Source organism: Phalacrocorax carbo, chromosome 10 (assembly GCF_963921805.1).
Source record: "Phalacrocorax carbo chromosome 10, bPhaCar2.1, whole genome shotgun sequence".
NCBI lineage: Eukaryota > Metazoa > Chordata > Aves > Suliformes > Phalacrocoracidae > Phalacrocorax > Phalacrocorax carbo.
The window spans coordinates 17,598,786-17,626,185 of NC_087522.1; the positions used below are offsets into that span (position 1 = coordinate 17,598,786).

Below are 27,400 nucleotides of genomic sequence, written 5' to 3' on the forward strand. Positions count from 1 at the left end.
CCTCAACAAGGACGCCCTCTCTGCTCTCCTGCTCCCACGCAGACCTGGGGAAGGCAACACAAGGCCAAGGTAAGATTTTGGTGGGGCTGCTTTTGCTTTGGAGGGGTGCGGGGAGAAGGGGAGGCATCGCTCATCTCTCCTGCACTGGGATAAGCTGCTGCAGACCTTTTGCTGCCACAGCCATGTGAAATGGAGTGTCTGGGCCAACATTGGCAGGGCCAGGAGCTGCAGGGTAGAGGTCCCTGGGATGGGCAAGATGCGACCAAGTGCCAGCAGCACCTGGCAGAGCAGCCTGGCGGGGCATAGCCACCGTTGCTGGCAAGAGCGGGTGCAGTAGTGCACGGCCCTGGGCCCTGAGTGATGGAGAGGAGCTTGGGACCTCGTGGGGGACTTGGTGCTTGTCTCCTTGCCTGCTACTGCCTGCCCAGACATGAAGGCAGCCGCAGCCAGGCTGCCCTGCCCACGCAAAGCCTCTCTGCCTTGTACAGCTTCAGCTTTTGCCTCCATGTTAGTCATTTACTGAATTCATTCTACTTCAAAACCAGCTAAATCAATCCCCAATACGTACTGCAAATGGAAAAGGATGAGTTTAGTGATATACTCGCCCATGGCAGGGTGCAAAAATGCACCAGTGAGGCAAGGTCCTGGGTGTGTTGGCAGTCCAAGACCGATGGACCTTGAGGCCCAGATCTTCAGCCCCATGTTCTGCTTTGGGAAACAGGCTCAGCACACCTTCCCAGAGCTCAGCCCAAGAGAACACCATCACCAAGGTCTCCAAAGGTGCAGTTGGTACCTTCTTTGGCCCTTTTCACTGCAGGGAATCCCCCAACACTGTGGAGGTCCCAGGGGCACAGGAAGTAGGTTGAGGTGATGGAGCTCAGCAGGGGACATGTGGCTATGCGCCCAGATGCCTGTGTGGGCACGGAGTCTGAGGCATGCTGGACTGCGTCAGTGCATTAGGCTTAATCCTGCTGTTATTTAAGCACTCTAAGGTCATTAGGGGCACTACGTATTCTATAGGTATGGGACTGCTGGAGAGAGGACCAGCTGGAGCCACGGCTGGGTGCTGTCACGTACTGAGATGTCACCAGCACCCAGGGTTTGGGCTCTGGTGACCACGTGGAAGGGTTACCCGAAGCCAGAGATTTGGGGCAGCCTAGGCAAAGCTTGGCACAAAGGATGTTGTACGAAAGTGTCTTTGGCGGTCTGAAGCTGCAGCTTCAGAGCGATGCTCTGCAACCCCGGAACGCTGGGGCTGACCCCGAGCGTCGAGCCCCGGTGGGATGCTGGGGTGGGTACCACTCAGCATCCCTGAACCCTGCATACCCTCTGAGGCCAGTGGATGGGGCTGGCATCAATGACAGAGGCAGGCTGGCAGCAGCTCGTTCCCAGTTTCCACAATAATGTCCTGAGATCCCATAGGTGAGAAGGGCCAGAAGCTGTTTGCAGGGAGAGGATCGTCTTTTCAGTCAGCCGTGTGCACGTCTGTGGTGAAGTATCCTGGGAGTGCGAACAGCTCAGTAAGTGCATCATTCTTCATCTTGCAGCTTGCGAGGTGTAGCAGTACCCTGCAAGAGACCTTCCCTTTGAAATTAGCTTCGTTTTTTTCTGTTTGGAATTACCTGTAGATGGATCTTTGCTTTTCCCTGGTGAGATCTGGTGTTGCGACTGCTGTATTCAGCCTGGGGGTCCTTCACAGCTCCTCACCTTCATGAGTGGCTATTTAACTCCGTCTGTGTCTGGGCCCTCTTATTCTGGTTGGGGTTTTGGAAGAAAAAAACCCCAAACCTGGTAGGTTTGTTAATCACTCTGTAATTGCAATAAATTTTGCTAGCATTAAATCCAGACCAAAACCAAAAAGAAGACTACATCTGAAAGTCATATGAAAGCTTAGATAAGTGAATTATCTGCAAATCTGTAAGTTTGATAATTGGGTATAATGCAGAATAAACCTTATCGCTTTGCTTAATTAACATAAATTAATAATGTGAAATCTTTTTGGTTATGCCAAAAGGTGGTAGCCTGCATCCTTGCTTCAGGATCCGCTCAGTTCAGGGGAATGGCTGCAGATGTTGGCTTGGCAAATGTTTTGGTGTGCAGCAAATTGACCTTTGAAACAGGATCAGTTCAGACTGGATAAATGGCAAGAGAAATAAATACAAGCTCCGAGGGTGTGTTGGTGAAGGAGCCTGAGATTCGCTGGAGGAAACCCAGTGCGCCAGGAAGTGGTGGGGAGGTCTCGTGGGGCTGGTTTATCTCTGTTCCCATGTCTGGGGGAGGGAGAGCAGTGGTGAGATGGGTGCTGTGCTGCTGGGGTTCGAGCTGCACCAAGACACGTTGCCCCAGTCTGGAGACCTTTGAGGAACTGGCTGCACAGGCAAACCCTGTGGTGATGGGACGGAGAGAAGGCAACGGCTGGGCTGAGGGTTTCTGTGTGTTTGGGGCCATAAGTCATGCTGGAGCAGGCATTTCTCTGCTCCTTCAGGCACCTGGTGAATGGTGCAATTATTCGTTCATATAAAAAGCTTTATAATGTACCTAAATACTGCAGATCAGCCCCTTTTCTGATGTTTTAAATATGTGGGTCCCTGCAGCCATCCAGGAGCTCTTGCCCAGCACTTTGGTGCCCATCTATACTAGGCACCCTTCAGCCCTGTCCCCAGCCCACCACAGCAGGTCAGGTCCCCAGGGCTCTGCTGGCTGGAGCACCCTGCTCGAGGTGCCAACTGGTGTCCCCTGACGCTGCAGGTGAATTGGCCCACGAGACCACATGTAGCGACAATCACAGATTTCTGACTGCTGGGCATTGCAGCCCAACATGGCAGTAATGCTGCTGGTGGCTGCTGTGACAGCTCCTGGCACGGGACAATCCTGAGTCCTCAGCAGATGGATGATGGATCTGGCTTGGGGAGGATGGCTGCCGTATGAAAACCAAAGCCACCTCCTGGCAGGAGGAATTTCTGAGAGGCCAGGTAGAGCTGAGTAAATATCTGTTCTCTCCAGCCACCTTCATGCGGTGGCCATCCCAGGACTGTCTCTTCATCTTGGATCCCCTTCTTTTGGCAAGCTGCTTTTGGTTCATGTTGGACTTCCAGAAGCAAAAGTCCATGTACGTAATTAGAGCCAGAGATGAGCAGAAGCATCTATGTCTAGGGGGTGTGTTTTCCAGTGTCAATGCCAGACAGTTTGGATTTTGGAGCAGGACACATGGTGATGAAAAATGCAGTGGCTGCTTGGTAGACAGCAGTCTGTGTGCATGGTCAGGGACCTTACAGCACAGTGGTTGCGGCTCCCAGGCACTGATGGGTTTTGGGCTCAGACCCTCTGCTAACAGCCATGGTGGGACATGGGGATGGTGGAATATCAGACTAAAGTGGCTGGAAGGACACATCAGTGTTGACTGGACATGCTCATATGGGAGGATTTTCCCCTGGGCTGGGCTCTTGGACCACACCAGGAAAAAAAAAAAGCATTAATGCAAAGTTCTTGCCAACAAAATCCCTTGTTTCCCTCCCTGGGGCTTACAGACACCATTCATCAGTTTGGCTGGGCAGCCTCCACCCCTCCAGCTTCCCATCCTGGTGCCCCTGGGGATGCAGGAAGCAACACAGGGCAGACAAAAACCATCGCTGGATCACTGCTTCTCTGACTGCCAGTGGGGCAGGGACGTGCACTTGTCCCTGCTTGATCCTGGCTGAGCAATAGCTGCAAACCTGGGGCTGAGGTCTCTGCACGCAGGATGGATGCAGGTGCTGCTTTCCAGTCTCAGGCAAGGGGGAGTGCGGCACTTCCAGAAGATGACTCATCCCAGCAGCCTCGGGATGGGCAGGATTGCGTCCCGAAAACACCTTGGATCTCTGTAGGGGTTATAAAGATTGGCTTTGACTTTCAGACAGCTCATGTAAGAGCAGATAACAGCCTTCACCCTCCTAGGATGCAGCCTCCAGCATCACAGTGTGGTCCTAGAGCTGCACCTGAAACTTTTCTACTGGAAGCAGAAAAAACCTGCAGCCATTGCATTATTTCTTCCGCTGCTTTAGGTCTTCTGCTGCTTTATTCCTGCAGTCAGATGTCTTTGCATGAGCTGACCCATGGCTGCCACTTTCCAGCAGTGGGATCACATTTTGAAGTAGCACTGGAGGACACCATCAAATAATCTCTGGCATTAGTGCAGCCTTCCCCCCATAAAAGAGCTTTTTCTTGGCAGCTGTGTTTCAGAGAAAGGGCTGTGGGGAACAGTGTTTCAAGCAGCAAAACCCCCTTGCATTTTGGCCGTGTTCTTGGTTGCACGGCAAAGATGAGACACCTGGGGACTGCTGCATGCAAAGACTTAATTTAACTTTGCAGACCAGTTAGAGACAAGAAGACATCGAAAGGTGAAAATTTCACTGTGAATTGCTCACGGAGCTCCTTTAATTTATGGTATCTTAATTGACCAAGCCACTGCCTGGGCGGTGAAGAGCAAGGTGAGCTGCTGCTGCAGCCTTGCTGCTCCCTGTGTGGACAAAAAGGCTTTGCTGTGGGGCCACCGTCACTGGCAATGGGGACTGTGGACTTCTCCTACCTCTGAAACCAGGGGGTCAGAGCTGGGCAGCTGAGGAAGAGTGGAAGGACCCAGGTTTCCCTCCTGGAGGGAAAGGTTGTGGGTTCAGACCCAGCTACAACCTCAGCCCCTACCCCTATGAGGGCTTGTCCAAGCCATGTGTCAAACCATCTGGGCAGGTGGGGATGGGCTGGTGCTTTGTCACCCATTGCCTCTAGGAGACTTACCCCACTCTGTAGGATGTTCTGTGAAGGAGTCTTAATGAGAGATCCAGCCATGGGGGCTGTGAGGGACTTGGGTCTGGGAGATGCTGTGCCTGGTCCTCCCTCCTGCAGCCCAGCCACCATCTGCATGCCTGGGCTGCTGGTGGTGGCTGAGCCCTTGTGTTTTCTGGTGGGAGAAATAAACCTCGGCGTAGATCTCCTGGCAGGAGGATGAAGGGAAGAGTCTGCAAAGGAGATGTACCAATCACCTTAACCTTGCACCATGGACCCAACCATGGACCGGAGGCTCTTCCAAGCTTCCTTGGTCAAGCTACATTTGTGCTTTCTCTCTGGAAAAGGTTGGGTTTGACCAAAGAAACCGAGCATTACCTGTACCTATTGGCAATGCTGCACAGGAGCCCCCACAGTGCCCACATCCCCCTCAGGAGTGGGTTTGGGCAAAGGCAATGCTGCCTGTGGGCAGGGAGCTCCTTGCAGTGCCTTGGACTGGCACACATGATGGGTGATTGCACCCTGTAGGCCAGGTGGAGGTGAGGAAAGGGTGCTGGGCCAGGACACAGACCAGGGCACTGGGACACTGCATTTGCATCACTGCTGTGATCAGACAGCCCCAGGGCTGAAACGTTCCCACCTGGGCACGGCCAGCTCCTGGAGGTCACTTTGGGGTGGGTGGAGAGGCCATAGCACAGTGCTGTCTGCTAACATGGGTGAAGCTGGGAGCACTCTCAGGTGTGGAGTATTCCCCTCACTACCTCTGCTCCAAAAGCAGTTGGACTCAGCGAGCAGATACACTTCTTAAAAATAAAACACTAAACCCTCATCGTAGTTTGTAAGCAGCCAAGGGGGAGGGAGCAGGTAGACGCTCCTTCTCGGAGCAATGATTCACCAGTGGTGCTGAAAGTAGAGCATCTACAGAGATCTGCCACAGGATGTGGTGTTGGCCATGCTCGGCAAGCCCTGACGGAGGCTCTGCACGGCAGCGAGGTGGGTTTGAAACTGAAACGGGCTCTTCATTGCTCTGCCTGCTGCCCCACAACTTCCTTCACAAATGGTGAGGGAAAACACGAGCGGCTCACAGCCCTGCTGTCCCTCTGGTGACAGCAGTGGCACTCAGGCACTTGCCAGGCAGCCCACGGATGGCACGGGGGCATCATCTGGACAATTAATGCAACTACTGTCTGCCCGAGAAAGGCTCCAGCATAAGGGGTGGTGGTAAAGGCACCAAGCCGGTGGCACAAAAGGTCTGGGCAAAGATGCTGCAGCATGATGGTCCCAGCTCTGCCTCTGTCAGACCCACAGTGGTGGGAGCTCTGTCTTAGCCAAAAGCTGATGAATAGATCCTTAGCTTGACCACAGTCAGCACCACATTAGCTCAAGGTGGGCTCCCTCCCAGGCTGCTCCTCATGCTTCTCCTCTTCCACCAGGAACATGGATAAAGGCTGAGGAGCCTCAACTCATGCTGTGAGCTGGCTGGGGGAACGTGGAGCAGTCCATGGGACAGCTGTGCTGCTGCCAACACAGCACTCGTTGCCCAGGCATTGCTCATGTCACAGGAGGCCTCCGATGGAAGGTGAGTGGTGGCCAGAGATCCATCATCTCGGTGGAGTCTTGGATTCAAAAATGGGATGAGGTGGGGCACCACATTGTGAGGATTGACTGGTTCCTGGTCCAAGGTTTTGGGGACCACTGTGCTGACACAGGGGGAATGGCTCTGTCTGAAGATAAATGATCTTGCTCAGACTTTTATCTCTGCATGGACTTGGTTTCCAGTAGGAAATGTCATTTCATGATCATGTTCTTTGCCTTCTTTGACTCCAATTTCGATAGCTGCTGCCTTGATGAAGCAGCTCCTAACAAAACAGCCTGCCATGACTTTGGGGTGGCATCATCCTGAAGAATTTGACAGGTCACTCTGGAGGGCTCTGGTTTACCCCCTGCTACCTTCAGAGTCAGATGGGGTGTTCCACTGCTGCCTTTCCCCATCACCCCTGAGCAATGTGCCCAGGGCTTGCACAAGACCCAACTTTCCTGCTCTCCTCTCCTGCAGAGGCTTGGATCAATCGCTACCGCAAGCAGCTGGTGAGGTCCATCTCGCCGCAGTTCCTGGAGGAGATCATCTGCTACCTGCGGAGGCTGGACCTCCTCACGGCGGAGGAGGCTGGCCGGGCACAGGAGGCAAGCTCCCTGCCCGAGCAGGTGAGGGCGGTGGTGGACATCCTGGCTGGCAAGGGCAGCTACGCATCCCAGTCCCTGCAGACCTTCATTGAGACCACCAATTCCCAGCTCTACCTTCACATCACTGTCTATGGTAGGCAGTCCACTTTGGACCCCATGAGGGGTGTCTGCACACATGTCCTGGCTGTGGGTGCTTGCTGGATCACCCCAAGATGTGCACAGAGCTGGGCAGCATTGGCAGCTCTTATGGGAGTGTCCATGCGTGTGATGGTGTCATCTCAGGGTCTTCTTTGGGGAAGGACATGGCCAGGGGGTGACAGGGGCTCTCTGCCAGGTCTGAGGGACCTTCCTCCAGGCCCCTCACTGCCCTTAGCATACCTCTCTGGGCAGCCTGAGGAGTACTGAATGTCCTCAACATCCAGGTCACACCAGTCACTCCCAGCAGCTGGGCTGGGAACAGGGGGACGGGCAGGAGGAGGACAGCTGGGCATCCCTGACCTCATCCATTCATGGCTGCCCCAATTTCAGGCTCTCCTTGCCACACTCTTGGCAGTAGAGGTTTTCCTGGGTTGTCTCCTGCTTGGAAAGCTCCAACCTTGTCTGGTGTCTGCTCTGAAGCTCTCACAGCACCTTCCCTGCTTGTCCAGCCTTAGATGGAGTGTTTAAATATGCTGTACCATGGGCTGTGGTACCTAAGCCAGGTGAGCAGGGTCACCAGGTTCAGCCAAGAGTCCTACTCATCAGACAAGTCCATGGTGATGAGACAGGGCTGAGATCAAGCCTGGAAGTCAATCCAGAGGTCAGGATTAGGTCCAGCAAGGGAAGCCAGGTTTAGACACAGTCCAGTGGTCATCAGGCAAGTGCAGAGTGATGAGGTCTAAGATGAAGGTCCAGATCAACAAGGTCCATAGCAGGCATAGGTGCAGTGGTGCTATAGACAAGTGTTCCTACAACATAGCTTAGGCAAGGGCTGAAGGCCCAGGACTGAGCTTAAATGGGCTCCTGGACTGATGGGTGAGGCTGGTCAGGGCCATTTAAGCCTAATACCTTCCTGCCCAGACGTAAGGCTCTGTGTGGTTTCCCTTCTGCATGGGCATGGCAGAAAAGTGAATCAGCGTCTCTCATTTGCATTTGTGGTTACCATCTTCCACCTCCTCACCCCACCGTTTCCTTTCTCTCTATGCAGAACCCATGGTGCAGAGGCACCTAGAGAGCCTCCAAAGCTACTATGGGAATGGCTTGGAGACAGGTCCCCTCCAGCGGCTCACAAACCTGCTGCTGGTGGAAGGTTTGACCGATATCCAGCAGAAAGAGCATGACATTCTGCAGATTGAAGCCACCAAAGGCCTACAAAATGGATCCAAGAGCATCCCTCTGGAGAAGCTCTTCCTGCCTCTCTCCAAGGTCAGCATCCCACCTCGGATCTCTGTCACCATCGGTGTGGCTGGCATTGGCAAAAGCACACTGGTGAAGCTGTTTGTCTACACCTGGGCAAAGGGGGAGATCAACAGGGACATCATCTTTGTGTTGCCCCTCACCTTTCGGGAGCTCAACACCTACGAGAAGCTCTCTGCCGAGAGGCTCATCTGCTCGGCGTTCCCTCACATCACTGAGCCGAACTGCATCTCGGCAGGAGCCGCCAGGACCCTGCTGATCCTCGATGGCTTGGATGAATTCAAGACTCCTTTGGATTTTTCCAACACGGTAGTATGCACCGATCCCAAAAAGGAGATCCAAGTGGACAACCTGATCACTAACATTATACGTGGCAACCTGCTGCAGGAGGCTTCTGTCTGGGTCACGTCCCGGCCAACAGCAGCCAGCCAAATCCCCGGCGGGCTTGTTGACCGGATGACAGAAATACGAGGATTCAGAGCTGCAGAGATGAAGGACTTCTTGGACCAGATGTTCCTTGACAACCGAGACCTATCCAGCCAAGTCCTGCATCACATCAGGGCTAACAGGTCATTACACGTCATGTGCACTGTTCCTGGCTTTTGCTGGATTTCTGGTTCCTCAATTGGCTATTACCTAAAAAACAGCACTGATCAATCCCAAGAAACAATCGTTGCCCCCAAGACCCTGTCAGAAATCTACTCCTATTATTTTAAAATGGCTCTGAGCAGCAACTGGCTGGAAAAGCCAAGAGAAACACCCAGGATTGAGCAGGTTGTGAACAACAGCAAGAAGATAGTGAGCAGCCTGGGCAGACTAGCCTTCTATGGGCTGCTCAAAAAGAAATACGTGTTTTACGAGCAGGACATGAAGGCGTATGGCATTGACCTTTCCTTGCTGCAGAGCAGCTTATGCAGTCGACTCCTACTCAAAGAAGAGATGCAGTCCTTCACAGCCTACTACTTCTTTCACTTAACCATACAGGAGTTTCTAGCAGCTGTTTATTATTACACGGCTGCGAAGCGGGCAATATTTGACCTCTTCACAGAGAGTGGGATGTCTTGGCCCAAGTTGGGTTTCCTCAACCACTTCAAGAGTGCTGTTCAGAGGTCACTGCAGGCAGAGGACAGGCAGCTGGACATCTTTGTGCGCTTTCTCTCTGGGCTCCTCTCCCCGCAGGTGAACAAGCTGCTCGCTGGGTGGCTGCTGGTGAAGGACGAGCACGATAGCTTCAGGAGCCAAGCGATCAGCTTCCTCCAGGGCTGTCTGAACACCAACTATGTCATCTCTTCACGAACTGTGAACACCATGCACTGCCTGTACGAAATTCAGCACACAGAGACTGCTAAGACTGTGGAAGAAGCAATGAAGAATGAGAGCTTGGCAGGGATGCTCACCCCCATGAACTGCTCTGCCCTGGCTTATCTCCTGCAGGTCTCTGATGTCTGCATGGAGGAGACAAACCTCTCCAACTGCCTCACCTACAATGTCTGTGAAAGTCTGCTCTCCCAGCTCCTCTTCTGCCACAACCTCAGGTGAGTCCTGGTCGGATTGCACCGCGAGAAGCAAGCAGGGACACTGGGCTGTGACTCAAAATCCCTGGTGTCAATGGGAGACATGGGCCTACCAACATTGTCCATAAGCAGAGAGCTGCCCTGGGGATGGCACTGGGTCAGTTCTGCTTCTGTGCTTGCGTTTTTCCACCTGTGATGGGCAGATGTCACGGGAGGGTAGTCCTTTCTCCACTTTGTTCTTCAAATGCCTGCTTTTCATCTTTCCTTTTATCTTCTCCAGGCTGGACAATAACCAGTTTAAGGACAATGTGATGGAGCTGCTGGGCAGCATGCTGAGTGTGAAGGACTGCCAGATCCAGAAGCTCAGGTAGGACTTGGCCCAGGGCAGACAGGCTATTCCTGTGGATACAGTGTGGAGCTGAGGACACCTCAAAACCAGGGTGAGGGTCCTCCAGGAACATCTCTCCCACTGGCTCCCCAGGTTGCCTAGTGACAAGGGCAGCCCCACATGATTTCCTGCACCCAGGGACGGTGACCTTACCCCCTGTGTCCTTGAAGTGGCTGGGCAGGCTGTCTCACCCGGCCTTCCTGGGACCACCGCCTCCTTGCTGTTGCTAAAAATTTGTGTAGAAAGCCATGGGTTATCCCAATAAACTGCTTCCCAAGGTCACAACTGTTGCTGGACACCTGAGGCTCCGCATAGGGCATCTGATGTACGGAGGGAACAGGCTTCTGACCCCCGCGCAGGGAGATGCCTCGCCCCAGACAGATCCCAACTTTCCCCACTTCCCTGCCTTTCTTTGTGGTGGCACATAGAGTCCCCCATGCTGCGATGTGAACTCCCTTTTCATGACACGAATTCATTTTAAGTCTTGAAACTCCCCTTACACCCTACCCTTGCAATACCCTGCCTGGTGTCCACCCCAGGCGAGCAGACCTCAGAGCACCCACCACTTTGCATGGTTGTACCATGAACCAAACGCTCCTCGTGGCTTTCCTCTGCTCACCCATCCCAGCTGCATCCTGGGACATGCCAGGGGCTGTGAAAGCCTCTTTCTCCTCCTGAAAAACACCAGATTTTTCTTTTTCCGGGCAGCTTGGCAGAAAATCAGATCAGCAATAAGGGAGCCAAAGCGCTGGCCAGGTCACTGATGGTGAACAGGAGCCTGACGGTGCTGGAGTAAGTGTTCCCCCTTGACCAGCTCCTGCCACACATATGTTCCCCACTGGGAACCATTCCCATGGCCGCAGCGGGGCTGGATCCCACCCAGCCTGGCCAAGCTGGGGAGGGTCTCCAGCCCCCAAAGCCACCACGGCTCAAGAGGTGAACGTAATTCTTGCGAGCTGCCGGCCTGATATCCCACCTCAGCAGTGCCTGAGATTGTGCCACATGGAGGCATTTGGCTTAAACTGGGCACATGCCACTCTAACTTTGCTAACTTTGGCTTTTCTGCCCATCTTACCCCAGCCTGCGGAGCAACTCCATTGGCCCCACTGGAGCAAAAGCACTGGCTGATGCACTTAAAAAAAATCAAGTCCTGCTCTCCCTGAAGTAAGTCTCAACTTCTGCAGTACCTCTGGGAGCAGATCCCCACGACAAGCCCCCTCCAGCCCTCTCCTCTCCCATCGAGGTTTTCCCCACCTTGAGGGCCAGCTGGTGGGGAGACCCTGGCCCCTGGGACAGGGGCAAGGAAATGCCAGGGCGGGCGACCACCACCTTGCACCCCTGCATGGCCCTTCGCCCCTCTGTGGTGGCTGCCGCGCATGGCTTTGCTCCTCTCTCGTTGCAGCCTGCAGCACAACATCATCAAGGAGGATGGTGCCACCTTCCTGGCTGAGGCCCTGTTGACCAACCACAGGCTGACAACCCTGCAGTGAGTGACCAGGACCTGCTGTCCCCTCTCCCAGCCACCCAGCAGGCCGAGGTGCCACTGATGGGGACATGGCACCCGGTATTCATGGGTGTCTTCCTTACCTTTGTAGCCTCCAGAAAAATGCCATCGGAGCCCACGGTGCCAGGAAAATAGCAGAGGCGCTGAAGCAGAACTGCAGCCTGAAGGAGCTGATGTAAGAGCAGCGTGAGACAGAGGGATGGCGATGCCAGTGCCTCATCTCCCAGGATATGTGGGCAGGAGTGATGGGCAGGGGGCTGTGCCATGTGACGCAGGCAGGATGGACTCTGCTAGCTTTGCCCGAGTGTGTTGGAGTGGGTGGAAGCGGGGCAAGGACTGCAGTGCTGCTTTCAGAGCGAGATGAGGAGATGCTCTCCGAATCTCCAGGGATGCAGGGAGCCATGTAAAGAACCAAGGGGCCCAGCCTTCCCACCAGCAGAGGCCAGTGGCAGGTCTCCAGGCCCTGTGGATACATTAAAAGCTATTTCAGCTCAAAACCAGCATACAAGAACAGACCTGTATGCAGTTTGGAAATGAGACCACAGCAAGTTCATGCTTTTTGCTGGAGCAGAAAGAGCCTGGGGGGGATGAACCCTTTTCTGGCAGATCTAAGCTGGTTGCACCGTGGCTGCCAGTAACACCTGCTCCTCCCCTTGTGTCTTAGACTCTCCAGCAACTCGGTAGGCGACAATGGCTCGGTTGCCTTGGCTGAAGCTCTGAAGGTGAACCGCAGTCTGCAAAGCCTTGAGTAAGTCCCCAGTCCATGCCTTGTCTCCTGCTTGCCCAACAGAGCCCAGTGCAGCTTCACTCCAGCAGTACCTCACACCCTCCCCAGGCCCCTGCCCCCAGAGCCCTTTGTACCACCCCAGATCTCTCCCATTCCAAGTCCCCAGGAGCAGCATGAGGCTGTGCGTGCTCTGTGCAGGCTGGAGCACCATGCAGCATCCCCAGGCAACACCGGTAGCAGCTGGGCTGGTCCTGCCTTCACCAAGATGAAAGGGTTCATCTTCAATGCAGATGATGATTTTTTTTTTCTGCTTTTCAAAGATACTAGCAGCTTTGGGCTTTCTTTCTCTCTCAAATGTGATGGGACTTGGCTAATGAGGAAGATAACAGGCTGAGGCCTGGCAGAGTCAGGACGGGATGGTGTAACGTTCATCCCCCTTGGGAATGGCAGCCAGAGAGGACTGTTCCTCCCGCCCGGCCAGAGCAGAGGGCTGATGCCTCCTGGGGACAAGCTGCTAAGCCCTGAGTCTGTCACTGGCTTCCCACAGTGTGACAAGGACCCAAGGACTGCAGGAACCGCATCCCCAGCTGAGCTGGCAGCCACGGTGACAGCTGGCAGGGACACGTCTGCCCCGAAGTGCCAGCAAACCCTGTCACCTCTGCTTGGTGGGGCCGGTGCTGCCATGGTGAGCCGGAGATGCTGATCCTGGCCTGCCTGTTCCTGAAGTTGGTCCTTTAGCCCTGGCTCCACCCTGGCTCCTGTGGCTGATAGATGCCTGTTTCTCAGTGAAATGGGCAAACAGGCACTTTTCACCCCAACCACGATGCTGCAGCCTACCTGCAATGCCAAGACTGGCCTCTTCTCATGCCTTCCCGTTTGTCTCAGTCTCCAGAGCAACTCCATCAGCAGTCCTGGGGTCACTGCGCTGACGGAGGCTCTGTGCTCCAACAAGGGACTCATCAACCTCAAGTAAGTGACAGTCCCTCCGGCCACCCTCTGGTCCCAAAAGCTGCTGCTGGGACATGGGATGCGAGAACTTTTCCTTGTGCATGGTTGTTTCCACAGGTGCTCTGGGATGCTGAAAGCAGCCTCTGTCCCTCCTCTGGCTGCAAGCATCTTCTCTCTCCATCATTAGCTTTCTCCCCTCAGGACAGTATTGGTTCAGCTGTGCCTGGCAACGAAACAATGGCAGCAGGGATGGGAAGCTGGGAAAAATCCCTGATGGCATCGATGCTCACAGCTGTAGGATGCACAGGGAATGGAGGTGCAGATGCCGATGGGGATGCAAGTCAGACAGACTGCCCGTTGCAATAGGTGGTCTCAGCCCCAGAGTGGGGGGCTATGGGGGAGCAGCTGATGCCCTGCCTCTGCTGCTCCTCCCCAGCCCCGTGTCTTTCCCCAGCCTGCGGGAGAACTCCATCAGCAAGGATGGGGGCCCCGCCATCGCCTGTGCTCTGCGGACCAACAGCACCCTCAGGAAGCTGGAGTAAGTCCCATGGGTCCCAGGAGGGCACCCACACTGCTGCGTGGTGGTGTCACTGGAGTTGTCCCAAACTGTGTGCATTACTTGTGTCCTCTGTCCCCTGCCTCTAGCTTAGCAGCGAACCTGCTGTGTGACGAAGGCGGCAAGGCCATTGCTTTAGCAATGAAGGAGAACCGGGCACTCACATCCCTCCAGTGAGTTTCCCCTTGACCTGGCTGGTTTTGAAGACCCTTTTGTGGATGTGGGGCAGGGACATGGCTCCTTGGCCTCAGCCCCTCCAGGCTGTGACAGCAGATCACCCTTCCACGGAAAAGTGTGCTGTCCCATCCTGGACGGACCCACGGGGTCTTGCACATGGGTCATCTCCCAGCCTCCACCACGCTGGATGGGAGTGGACGGGTGCTGAGCCTGCTGGGATCAGGGTGTCCTCGCAGTCCTGGACTTCACCTCCCATTCTCTCCTGTTTGCAGCCTGCAGTGGAACTTCATCCAGGCAAAAGCTGCCACGGCACTGGCACAAGCACTACAGTCCAACAGCAGCCTGGCCAGCCTCGAGTAAGTGGGGACATGGGCAGGAAGGTCCTGGGCAGCATCTTCCTACTGGGATCTGCCCAAAGACTCCGCCCTCACGCTGCTCCAGGGGAGGTGGCTTTGCCTGCTGCTTTGCCTGCCAGTTCATCCCGTGTCCCCATCGCATGTCTCTGGCAGGGGATGCTGTAAGCGCATGGTGGCCCGAGGGCACCCCCAAGCCATTTGGGAAAGCCCGGCACACTGTGCCCTGTGCTCGCTGCCCCTCGCTGCCTGACTCCCTGCTCCTGGGTGCCCGGGCCATGGGCAGATGCAGCACTTGCATGTCTCAGCTTGCAGGAGAACGCCATTGGAGACGAGGGGATGGCCGCCCTCTCGGCCGCGCTGAAGGTCAACACAACCCTGGCAGATCTCCAGTGAGTATCCAGGCTGCAGTGGGGCCTTGGCAATGCAGCCTGTCTAATTAGCTTCTTTAATTAGCGCACCACGGCTGCCTCACAACATGCGCTGAAGGGTCCTTGTTCTCTTGCAGCCTGCAGGTGGCTTCAGTTGGTGCAGCTGGTGCCCAAGCCCTGGCCGAAGCCTTGATGGTCAACAAGAGCCTGCAGATCCTGGAGTAAGTGCATGGTGGGGCCACCAAGACCCCATGGCTGCAACACCACTCCCTGGGGGTGTCTGAGACCCTGGACCTTAGCTCAGCGCCACTCCCATCCTTGCATCATGCCCTACCAGACTTGGATTGCCTGTCTCTTGACTCGCTGGTGTGGGGCCACCTCTCCCACCTCCTCCTCTCGCCCACAGACAGCATGGGGCTGTCCCGGGTTGTCCTTCCTCACCACCTGCCTTCCTCTGCAGCTTGCGGGGAAACTCCATTGGTGTGACAGGGGCCAAGGCGATGGCTAATGCATTGAAGGTGAACTGCAGCCTCCGTCGGCTCAAGTAAGTACTGCGCTGCTTGGGGCGGGAACCAAAAAGAGCCTTTCTAGACCTTCCTGGCGGGAACAGCGAGGGGACAGCCAGGCCAGCAGCTCTCAGTGGGGCAAACCCCTGAGCTGGTGGCTTTTCCCAATGCCCATGCACATGGCATGCATTCTCTCCCGGTGGCCACATCTCCCTGGCTGGTGCTTTCTGACCCTCCTGCCTCCTGCAGTCTGCAGGAAAACTCCCTGGGCATGGATGGAGCCATCTGCATCGCCACCGCTCTGAAGGGCAACCACGGCCTCACCTATGTGAAGTAAGTGGCTGCTGAGCTGGATGGTAAGGCAGGGGACTGGGGATACCACAGGAACAACCAAGGGACCTTCCACGTCACTGGCACTGCCCATTCCCAGCTGTCCTCCAGGGACATCCCAATGGGGCAGGGAGGAAGGGCACCCTATGCTCCTCCCGGTGCGACAGCCACCATCCCTGTGAAGCTCCAGACCCCACAGCTCCTCTCTGGGGATATCTCCAGGGAAAAGAACCACCCCAAAAGCCAAATAGTCTCCATAAGATCACGGGGATGGGCTGGCTCAGCCTTTCTGGCTCCCAGGGGCTTTCTCCAGCTTCTCACCTGGCTGCCTCTGGGCTCTCAAACCCAGAGTCCCCTGTGACTGGGGTCATAGTAAGAGCTCCTGGATGGTGTAGGGAGGGTGCAGCTGATGCCAGGTGCTGATGCAAAACTGGGGAGCATCTCTTGTACCCACCAAGGATCCTGCTCTGCCTTGTGTCCAAGCCTGAAGTACTCTTCTCTTTGCTCCCAGCCTGCAGGGGAACCGCATTGGCCAGTCAGGAGCCAAGATGATCGCTGATGCTATCCGGACAAACTCACCCGACTGTATTGTGGACGTGTGAGGGTATCTGCCCACAGCAAGGAGGCCTGGTGGGTCCCTTTGGCCAGCGTACTTCCACAGGGAGCTGCTTGGCTCTCTGCCCACCCGTCTCAGGGAAAGAGAACTGGGGCAAGGAGAGCCCCTGAGCTCCCCAGCACAGCCCAGGAGAACCCGGGGCCTCCGGACCAGCGGTGCAGGACAGTCAAGACTCACTAGCGTTGAAAGCTGAGGGATGTGTGACCATGATCCTGTTCATCCAGGCCTTGGGGGAGCTTCAAGGAATGGGTGAACCACAAACATGAGGGAGGAGGGGGCAGATCCCACACGCCAGCCCTTCTTGTTTTCGTGGGTGCCTTACCTGCCACCACTGGTGGAGGCGACCCCCTTCTGTGATCTCCGTAGGGTTACAGCACTGTGCTCAGACCCTGCCCTGGACCAGGCCCATCCTGACTGCCCGTGAGCTCGGCTCTCGTCCCAGCCTGAGTTGCTGCCGGCAAATGTTGCAGCACCCCAGCCGGGGCTCCAGGGCTCTACACCCACAGCCAGCTCTTCTCCCTCTAGCTCTGGCAGGGACCCCAGGAGAAGCAGGTGAAACATGGGCAGGATTCACAGCAGCCCCATCTCATTTGGCTACATAGAGCTCAGTCCTGCAGGCTCCCCTTGAAATCCCCGAGAGAGATGAGAGGTTTGCTGTCTCCTTGCTCAGATGAGCGTGGTGCTTTGGACCTGGGCACTTCAGAGCAGGGTCCCAGGCAGTGAGTGCAACCTGTGTGTGTGCCGTGCCCTCAGTAAAAGACTGGTGCTGGCTGAGCATGACTGACGCGCTTGTTAGTGCCGTTCTCTATCAAAGCCACTCAGAAGAGACAGGCATCCCAAGGCATAGGAGTGGAACCATCTAGAAACACCTTGGGAAATAAAGAGCCCTCAGGATAACAGGAGGAGGAGTGGGAGGGCGAATGTAGGAGGACTAGCACTGCATGAGGATGGGCCGTCTTTGGCACATGTGTCTCGATCCTGCTCCGGGACTGTCTTATCATGAAGTCCTGCCTCTCGAGTTTAGACTGGACTTCTTGGGAGTCCTGCTGTTGTCATGGGTGGCAAGCTGTGAGACCTTGGGGTGTGCCTTCCCAATGTCCCAGCTGCAGGCAGGGTCCTCCCCTAGCAGGCTACCTTTGGGGCAGGCAGCTGCTGAAAGCAGAGGTACCAGGTGATGCCCTCGTGTGCGTGGCAGAGGCTCAGTGACTCTCCAGAGGGTGCCAGGTTTGAAGATGGACCAGTAGCTGAACTAGGCAACCCCGCAGAGTCCCGCCTCCAGTCACTGTCCCCTCTCCCCACTCCACCCCAGCCAGAGCCCACCGTGAGCCATGCTGCTGCTGCAGTCAAGGCAGTGAGCGACTGCTTCAGGGACCTCTGTGGGCTGATCCTGGAGAAATACTGGGCCCAGCTGTGTGATATGTACATACTTGGAAATAAATTGGTTCCCAGCTGAGAAGATGCCTTGTGCTGCCTTCCTCTCTTGGTTGTGGATCATTACATGTGACATTTGGGGTGCACTGTGCCCTGCTGCCCCAGCTGGAGACCCCTCCACCCTGTACTGGCATGACAAGAGGTCTTATGGCTTTTCCATGAGGTGCCAGGCTGGCACACACTCTCCTACAGCACACAGTGATGCTGAATGATTTAAGTACTACCTCTTTCACCATTATTTCCGCACAGACTGAGTCTCAGGTCCAACTCTGCCCAAAGCCTGCGCCTAACCCTGAGCTGAAATGTTACCTGAAACACCAATGAGGAGCAATCAACAACTCCGAGACAGATTCCATGCCCAGGAGCTCCAGGAAACGGGGTTAACAACAATTTGAAACATATTTAATTGATCTATCTGCACATGCACATACCTAGCTATGCACAAACGCTTCTCAGCTGAAAGGGTCAAGTGCTCAGAGGGTGCATTTCCACTGGCACCAGGGGTGGCTGCTAACAGCACTGCTGTTCAAGCCAGGTACGAGAAGCTGCAATGCAAGGCATGGCTACCCTAAAACCTGCCTGGTTGCGCCTAAAGGCTAGGTGGCAGTGCTGCCTGAAGAGGCTCTGGTTCTGTGCACGCGAAGTTTTAAGTCAGCTTTCCATTTCGGCCTACAATATAGGAAATAACATAGGAAACTGTAGCTCTGAAACTGCAGCTCAGACTTGGAGGCCAGGCCCAATCTCGTGGGAAACCTCTCTCACACGTCAGATGTATTCCAGCACACCCGGAGGACCAGACAGGTTCCCTGTGTAACATGGGAAAACATTTTCAGAACAGGTCCTAAAACCAGGACATTCTCATCCCCCGAGAGAGGGATTGTCCCGTCATTACACATACACTGCGCTGTATTTACCTGTAGGCTTTTGTCCCACCTTGACGTGACATTTCAAGCTCTGAGCTCTGCTGATGGGGAACTGCCTTGGGTGTGAAGGTTCCACCCTTGGGGTCAGAGACACAGAGACATGAAAAAGGTCTTGGTTTTTCAAGTAACTCGTGTGTATTCCTTCCTTCAGCACAGTAACAGAGGGGTTGGACTTGACTCTAGGCTTTGGATGGGCAGGGAAGCAAAGTACCTTGCTGATGTAAAAGAAGGGAAGGGCAGGAAAACAGTCTGGGCTCTATTCTGCCCTGATGAACACACACCAAATTGAACTCTTCCAATCAAACACTGATTTCTGCTCCTATGAGGACAAATTGTGATGCTAAAGCAGAGCTAACGGAAAAGAGGCAACACGCTAGACAAACTCCAGCTTTTGTGTTCACCTGAACACACTTTCACTGATGGCACCAATATAACTTGCTGAACAAAAGCCCAACTTTTGGCCCATCTCAGTCCGTGCCAGAAGCACCAGTATAATTAAAGGGCTAATTTCATACAGATTTAGTTACAGTGCTGTCTCGCACAGCTGCTCTCAGAACACTCAGGCACAGCCCATTGAAGTTTGAGAATAATTTCTGCTGACACCAACTGAAAGATGCTGCACTGAAGGTGGTATCTGAGGACCCTTTCACTGGTTTCCCACTCCCTTAGTGCAACTGGTGCTGCTCTTTCTGGAGGCAAGCCCTTGATTACGTAAAGGATGTGTTTAGGATAAATAGATTTAAGCCAGATTTAAAATCAATTTAAGTGTGTTCCCAGAGCAGCTTTTAATCCAGTTTTATTAAGCCAAAAAAATCTGTTTGGACAAATAAAATGCAGGGAAATCAAGCACACGATGCTCACTGGAGTGCGACTTTTGGCATGCAGTGCATGAGGGCCAGTTCTAATGCAATTATGGAAATAACTGCACTCCATGTTACTGTGATTCTCATTATGGATAAACTGCTCATGCTTTGAGAGTCACAAGACTAGCAATCCGAGTTTAATTTTCAAGTTTAATGAACATTATTTACTGACTCCTGCATTCATGCTGACAAGCGCTTTTCAAATGGCAGGGTATTAGCTCCTGGCTTGCACACTCTCCAAAGTTTGTATTTCCAGATGCCTCCTGGTCCTGCTACTGAAGGGTCAGAAGTCATTATCACTTTCCTCCAGTGGCTCTGGCTTCCTTGCTCGGTGACTGGATTTGCTTGGGCAGATTTCCATGCTGTCATCTTCCATATCCTCCTCCTCCTCATCTTCATCTTCATCCAGGTCAATCTCACTATCCCCCGAGTCCTCCTGCAGGAAATCAAACAGAACTCATGACCAGTGCAGTTCCCAGATAGCAGGGCAGGCCAGCTCAGAAGTAAAGGGTGGCACTGCTGGCTGACGTTCAGTCGCTTCCTCCCCCGTGCTCTGTGCAGTCACACACCTGTGGGGAAGGCTGTGTGTCTGGGCTGGTACGGATCCAGATTTGGACTTGCTCCAGTGAGCAGCAGCAGATTCTGCAAGAGGTTTTGTACCAGCTCAGGCTGCTGTGCTACTGGCCTTCCAAAATAATGAAAAGCCAGAGCTCAGCCGCCTCTGGGAGCTAACGGCCCACATGGCTTTCACCAGCAACTTTGCCAGAGAGTGGCTGCTCCATTCCATTTATTGCAAACCTTCTTCCCCACTTCATGGGGCTGACAAAAACCAACTCCCTGACTTCTGCTCAATCTGTGGTATTAAAAACCTTGCAAGGTATTTAACTTTGAAGTGATACCTACTGTGAGACTAAAGAATCAAGGCATAGCGGAAGAAAATCAACTGCAGGAAAGAAACCCACCTGTGCCTTGGTGACGATCTTTCGCGTGCCTGGCCGTGCTGGGGCAGATCTCCCCTTGGAGAACGAGGGCAGAAAGAACAGGAGAGGCAGAGCAGGAAAAAACAAAAAGTACAAGAACATAAAAGAAAACAGAAGGTAACCAGAATGGGAGCAGGGGTGAAGGCAGCAAAGCCAGGCACAGCTCAGGCATCACGTGCCACACCAGCAAGCGACAGACATACATCTGCTGGCCCTTGGGCAGGCTTCAGCCTCCCCAGGGTAGGTAGGTTTTACCCACCTAGTTGACTAAGGGAAGCCAGTCAATGTGATCTTTTTGTATTTCAGTAAAGCTTTCAATACGGTCTCTCACACTAGTCTCCTGGACAAAGTGTCCAGCATACAGCTGGACAGACATAATGCAGTGGGTGAGCAATTGGCTGATGGGTCGGGCCCAAAGGGTTATAGTAAATGGGGTTATATTGGGCTAGGGGCCAGTCACTAGTGGGGTTCCACAGGGATCCATCCTGGGGCTAGTACTCTCTAATCTCTTCATAAATGACTTGGATGCAGGACTGGAAGGAATACTAATTAAGTTTGCTGATGACACAAAACTGGGAGGTGGTATTGATGCTCTTGAGGGCAGAGAGGCCTTGCAGAGGGATCTGGACAGGCTGGAGAGCTGGGCAATCACCAGCTGTATGAAGTTTAACAAGGGCAAGTGCCAGATTTTGCACTTGGGGCATGGCAACCCTGGATGTGTGCACAGACTGGGGAACGAGAGGCTGGAGAGCAGCTCAGCAGAGAGGCACCTGGGGGTTCTGGTTGATGGCAGGCTGGACATGACCCAACAGCATGCCCTGGCAGCCAAGAGGGCCAACCTTGCTCAAGGACCTGGGTGCACTTGGTGGGTGATGCGGGAGGATGGAGGAGTCCAGTGTGTGCCTCAAGCAGATTTGATTTTGGGTGAAAACAGCCAATGAACTGAATTGTATGCTGTTAATAGCTATATAATGTTGTATGTCATCACTACTATGGTTGCTATATGCCATATCAATGGTATCATGGTGGGAATCTCCCAAATTAATAAAAAAATGAACTTTAATTGAACCAAGCAAAGTGCAGCAGTGATAGAACAAGCGCTAACAGTGCAGTGGTGATGGAACAAGGACTGACTTCAGCATGCAGCAATCCAACATCACACACAGCATCTCTCTGGCCCTGAAAGACTCGTAAAATAGATGGAGCCCAAAGTCATGGACTAAATGTACTCAAAGGACATTTCACAGACATTTTACAGGGGTGGTCCATAGACTAGGGGAATGATAAATGAAATCTGTATATTCTATTAAAGGATGAGAAGGTGGGTAGGGGTTATTGAAGTTGTATTGGATAGTATGGGACCTGAGCATGACATAAATGGTATGGAATAAGGGATGGATACTGTCATGGTTTTAGCTGGGATAGAGTTAATTTTCTTCACTGCAGCTGGCCCAGTGCTGTGCTTTGGACTTAGTATGAAAACAAGGTTGATAACACACAGATGTTTTGGCTGTTCTGGGTAGTGCTTGTACTCGTCAAGGGCTTGTCTAGCTCCCCATGCTCTGCCGGGTGCACAAGAAGACGGGAGGGGAGGAGGCACAGCTGAGAGAGTGGATTCAAACTGACCAAAGGGATATTCCATATCATGTAATGTCATGCCCAGTATGTTAACTGGGAGGAGCTGGCCGGGGGAGGCAGGCAGCAATTGCAGCTCGGGGATGGGCAGCGTCAGTCAGCAGGTGGTGAGCGGGTGTATTGTTTGTGTTGGTTTTTTTTTTCCTTTTTCCCTTTTCCTTTTTAGTATATTATCATTATTGTTATTATTATCATAATCGTTATTATTATAATAATTAATTTATTTTAAGTATTAAACTGTTCTTATCTCAACCCCCTAATTTTTTTTTGCTTTTGCTCTTCCAATTCTCTTCCCCATCCCACAGGGGTGGGGGGAGTGAGTGAGCAGCTGCGTGGTGTTTAGTTGCTGACTGGGGCTGAACCACAACAGTCCCTTGTGGCTGGGAGCATCAAGCACTGCATTGCAGCTGGTCAAGGGAGGGGATTGTCCCGCTCTGCTCTACACTGGTGCAGCCTCACCATGAGCACTGTGTACAGGTTTTGGCATCACAGTACATTAAGGATACAAAACTACTAGAGAGTGTCCAGAGAAGGGCCACAAACTTGGTGAAGGGTTGAGAGGAGAAACTGTACAAGGAGCAGCTGAATTAACTTGATTTGTTCAGCCTGGAGAAGAGGAGACTGAGGGGAGACCTTATTGTAGTCTGCAGCTTCCTCACAAGGGGAGAAGGAGGGGCAGGAGCTGATCTCTTCTCTCTGGTGACCAATGATAAGACCCAAGTGAATGGCAGGAAGATGTGCCAGGGGAGGTTTAGGTTGGATATTAGGAAAAGGTTCTTCACCCAGAGGGTGGTGGAACACTGGAAGAGGCTCCCCAGGGAGGCATCACGGCACCACCCTGGCGATATTCAAGAAGCACTTGGACAACACCCTCAGGGACACGGTGTGAATTTGGGGTTGTCCTGTGCAGGGACAGGAGTTGGACTCGATGATCCTTGTGGGTCCCTTCCAACACAGGGCATTCTAGGATTATATGAAGCCTGCTCTCTTCTCAACTCCATAACCCAATTAACTCTTTGAGGGGTTCAAACTGGCCTCACTAGTTTCTCTCCCTGATCTCAGATATATAGATGTCTGCAAGGGTCCCAAAGCATGCCTCTCAGCCCTGCTCAGATGCTCTACTAAGAGGGGAGAGCCATGAGACAAGCAAAGTGGCTGCTGCTGGGGGCAGCAAGAGGCTGAAGGCCTTGCCTTTCCACAACTGGATACCCTGGGGCTGTGCCAACAGGGTGATATGGGAGAAGGCTGCGAACAGGAAAGTACAAAGGGAGGAGAAACTGCAGAGGATGATTATCCAAAGCTGGCAAGAACACAATCAAGGACAATCAGGCAGCACTGTGACTAAGGTCACAATGTCTTCACCTACAGCACTGGCACTCCTGACCCTACCCAGAAGTGTTTCCAAATGCCAATGGCATAAATCATTCCCCAGGAGGCAACAAACAGTCCTAACCTCATCCAATCTGGCTGAAGCAAACAGCAGAGCATGGTCTGCAAGTTTCTTTCCAGAGAAAAAGGATGGGCAGAAAGAAGGGCAGCTCATCCCTATCCAGCAAGAGACTTAACTCTCTTATCACTATATAGTGCCCCCAGGTCTCTGCAACGAACACTTAATAGCAGTGGTATCTTCTCTCTTCTGGCCCTGCCTGCAGGAGAAATAGCCTGCGCAGAGCTTTGCATGGCTAACCTAGCAGTGTCGGGCAGCCCCGGCAAATGGCTTTTGTATGTGGTGGCAAACATGGGGAGCTTCCCACTATTCTTATATCCTCTAGAGGAGGATTCCCCCATCTGCTCCCCTCTCATTTTAAACCTTCTCCTGGGGACCCTGCAGTCATGCTAGCTCCAGGAACCTTTGCTTCCTGATCCAAGCCAGAGATTTGCTGCTCCCCCAGCGTCTGGTGTCTGTAATGGGCTTTTGTGAAGGCATTTCTGAAAAGCAAATGCTTTGTTTCAGGGAGGCTTAATTTCTATGCCAGGAAGGCAGTGAAAGGCAGGGCAGTACTGAGAGAGATGGATAATCCCCCAGCAGCACAGGGCTTCTTGCTGAGTGCAGAGATGATGTCTGAACTCCTAGCATGCCCTCTCATCTGGAGGGGCAGCACCGGGTGGGGTGTCTGCTGGAGTGAGAGACAGAAAGACTCCATCTACGCTAAGAAATCAAACATAAATTCACAGTCTTCATAGTTTTTAAGTGTTTGTACTGTTTCCTAGCACAGTTTTGGCCTCTGCCAACTAGCACTCTCCAAAACAATATTCCAGCATCACCTGGGAAACAGGACAGCCTCACTGCTGCTGCTGGCAGGTTGGATGCCAGCACCTTTTTGGGCATGTGGGGAGAGCTTGATGTACGGATGCAAACTGTAATACAGCAGCTGGCTTCAGCTTCCTAGAACAGATACTAGAACCACTTCAGAGGGTCCAGAGGCATGGAAAGATTGCCCACATATGCCAAAGGCTGAGCACAGCAGACAGAATAAGTGACTGCTGTACAAACCTGTGTGTACCTGTTTAGCCACTGTCCGCTCACCAGGTCAACTGTAATCAGACGCAAAGCCCGCAGCCATGGGACAGCTTTATCTGCAAGGCAGGGATCCCAAGGGGCACAGCTCACAATTCTGCTCTTATCCCTGTCCCATCTTCTGGAGGACTGAAGGACTGATGCTGTTAGTACAGACCACTGAGAGGGCTCCAAGGAATGTGATTTTAGGGCAATGTAGGAGATTTAGATCCACGCATCTAACTCCTGTTACACTGCACCGATCCCCTCTTCCCAGCAATCTGCCTCAACAGCTTAACAAAACAGCATTCCTGCAGCCTGTGTGCCACTAGTTATGCACTGCAGGCTGAGGCTAAAGCACAGGGCAGTGTACAGAGACTCCAAGTGCAAAAGAAAAATAGGAAAGTATGTGTCTATGCAGATGAGAGAACAGTCAGCTGGAACAAAGGAGGGGAAAAGCAGGCCTGAAGCATGAAGATTCAGCAGGTAATAAAGTGTTTCTCTAGCTAAGGAGAGGGCTGACATTCTAAAGCACTGTCAGAGAAGCTCTGCAGGCATGTGGGATGGTTACTTACATCTTCCTCCGTGTCTCCACCTTGCATTGTTCCCACAATCCGTGCACCAGCTCTTCCTGCAAGAGCAAAGAGAATCACCATAAAGCCTGGTTCATGGTTAACACTGAGGGAGAATGAACGAGAAAGTTCAGAGTTCACATTTTAGAGGACTAGTCAAATGGCACTGAGAGGATGAGGTCCCAGTGCATGTGGAGATCTCAGGGTTGTAGGGAGTTCACTGGAAAGGGGGAAAACGCTTGTGCCTTGCTTTGTTATTTTTGGCTGTGTAGAGGCCATATGAAATGTGGAAGATGCTAGCATGGTCTCCTCTGCTAGGAAGGGAGCCTGGAAGGTGTTGGGAATGGGTATAGCAGAGTTGTGATGGGAAATTCTGCATGTGGGCTGACTGGGTGACTCAGCCCTGCTTCCTGCAGCCACCAGAAGTCACTCAGCACTAACCAGATGCCTATGAAACAGTCCTGCTGGGACCATCGCATTTCACCATCTGTTTATCTCCTGTCATCACTTGTTTTCTCTATGCCAAATATGGATTTTTCCAATTTAGACAAAATCCATTTTATATTTTTTAGCATGAAAACAAAGCAACTTCAAAATATATCCTGTCAAACCTCCTTTGTAGCTCCCAAAGTACAAAAGACAACAGGTCCCTTTCGTCCCCTCTGCAGATTGATTTGGGTTAGTTGTAGCAAAAAAACCCCCTTCTTGCATCAAGGCAGATAATTTAAAGGATTTTGTGTCTTTAAATAAAAAGCAGTGTCCTCTATCCATTGGACTGCTGATAACACAGGCAGCGGAGATTAAATTATAAGAAGGTTCCTGGACAGAAGATCTCTTTTGAAGCTTTAGAGGCTTTTGCTCTAATTAACATTAAACTATGTAAATTTGGAGATGATTACAACCGACATCATTAGATGACAATGGAACCACATTTTCCCTCAGCCTACAGATGGCTATAAGAGTTAAACTGCAGTTTTGCTACGTAGAAGGCTCAACATGAAGTGTTAGGTAGGGAATTATTACCTCAAAAGGAGAAAGCAGCAGGGAGCTCCTAAAATCTACTGGTAAGACAAAGCTGAGAGAGATCCTAAATATAAAGGAGAATCAAGATATCACATAAGGAGAGCTGATGAAATAGGACAGTTCAAAAATGCCAAGGGAAGAGCTTAGAGAATGCTAACAGAAGGTCTGCAACATGCTGCTCTTCCACCAGTGGAAACAGCAAGGACATCTGTCCTTAGAGGAAGACAAGAATCAGGTACTGCCCAGACTGTGATCCCTACATCATCTAAGCCAGGAGCACCTCTTTGAACTAGCAACTGTGGGATCAGCAGGATTAGGTCCTGCAGCACAACCCTGGGACACTCACAAGAGACACCCCAGGATGCAGGGGCCCTGGAGCTCTAGGTTGCACGCTATGCTCTAGACTAAACAGGAGAGAAAGCAGATTTTCCACATTGGTAGAAGAGCTTCTGTGACAAAGGTGGAAGCATTGTTTTAGCTTTCAGATCGTAAACCCCAAAATTTCCATGTGTGGGAGCAAGATGAGCAACACGATGGCTGTGGTGCATTTCCGTGTGTGCTGGGGGGAGGCAGGAAACAGAGGAGTCATCTGCACAGGACAGGGAGAGCTGGCCGGTACAGTGGTGTTTGTCACTTGAAATTTCCTGGGTTCAGTTTAGCTGGGTTCAGCTTGCTGCAGGATTAGTGCTGCACCACTCTGACCACAGCTTACACAGCTTTTAAGCAGGTGAGAGCCTGTTATGTTTACTTACAGATAATGTGAATTCAGCCAGGACAAAGTGATAATTAGGTAAAATGTTAGTAATGAACAGACTGTAATTCACTGCACCTTTGGAACCAAATCTAATCTCTGTGCACCACCAGGGTTTAAAGCCACTGAGCTATCAAAGATCAGAAGTGAATGTGCATCCACAATTTTAAGCCTGTGGGCATTTGCCATTTTTCCTCTGCGTCTGATGCTTGCCATTGTACTAACCCATGCAGCTGCCTACAATGGATCCATGGGACTAGAATGATTTACTTCTTACCCAACAGTGGCTATACTTTAACTCTGTGCGTGACAGCAAGAAGCAACACTTAACCTGAGAGGTTAGGACAACCTACGATGAGGGGAAGGTAGATTTGCAGCTGAAACATTTTGCTCTCAGT

At 52.7% G+C, this 27,400-nt stretch overlaps 2 protein-coding genes across 8 annotated transcripts in view; one reads left to right on the top strand and one right to left on the bottom strand.

Moving 5' to 3' along the window:
* The first annotated feature begins 6,205 nt into the window (after nucleotides 1-6,205).
* On the top strand, nucleotides 6,206-17,727 carry NLRC3 (NLR family CARD domain containing 3). 2 transcript variants are annotated; one of them, XM_064462113.1, is made up of 18 exons: nucleotides 6,206-6,337; nucleotides 6,815-7,075; nucleotides 8,129-9,872; nucleotides 10,132-10,218; nucleotides 10,948-11,031; nucleotides 11,320-11,403; nucleotides 11,642-11,725; nucleotides 11,835-11,918; nucleotides 12,408-12,491; nucleotides 13,356-13,439; nucleotides 13,873-13,956; nucleotides 14,064-14,147; nucleotides 14,424-14,507; nucleotides 14,813-14,896; nucleotides 15,013-15,096; nucleotides 15,336-15,419; nucleotides 15,631-15,714; nucleotides 16,223-17,727. In XM_064462113.1, exons 1-18 carry the CDS (start codon nucleotides 6,331-6,333, stop codon nucleotides 16,311-16,313), a joined length of 3,282 nt encoding a protein of 1,093 aa, XP_064318183.1. In that variant the 5' UTR covers nucleotides 6,206-6,330; the 3' UTR covers nucleotides 16,314-17,727. The 2 variants fall into 2 exon arrangements, with proteins under 2 accessions (XP_064318183.1, XP_064318184.1); XM_064462114.1 differs by having other exon boundaries at nucleotides 6,815-6,963.
* Nucleotides 17,728-19,461: 1,734 nt separating this feature from the next.
* CLUAP1 (clusterin associated protein 1) overlaps nucleotides 19,462-27,400 on the bottom strand; it is a 73,143-nt gene continuing 65,204 nt past the window's right edge. For 4 of the 6 annotated variants that reach the window (XM_064462118.1, XM_064462121.1, XM_064462115.1 and 1 more), the window contains 3 exons: nucleotides 25,232-25,287; nucleotides 20,507-20,560; nucleotides 19,462-19,980 (listed from right to left, as the gene is read on the bottom strand). In XM_064462118.1, the coding sequence (XP_064318188.1) occupies nucleotides 19,828-19,980; nucleotides 20,507-20,560; nucleotides 25,232-25,287 (263 nt within the window). In that variant the 3' untranslated portion in view covers nucleotides 19,462-19,827. The remainder of the gene's footprint in view (nucleotides 19,981-20,506; nucleotides 20,561-25,231; nucleotides 25,288-27,400) is intronic. The other 2 variants (XM_064462119.1, XM_064462120.1) reach the window with 2 other exon arrangements.

Excerpts from the sequence above, each read along its gene's own strand:
- NLRC3 (XM_064462113.1), top strand. Across the intron at positions 11,726-11,834 it reads CACAGGCTGACAACCCTGCA|CCTCCAGAAAAATGCCATCG; the intron begins GTGAGTGACCAG and ends TTACCTTTGTAG. Across the intron at positions 13,440-13,872 it reads AAGGGACTCATCAACCTCAA|CCTGCGGGAGAACTCCATCA; the intron begins GTAAGTGACAGT and ends GTCTTTCCCCAG.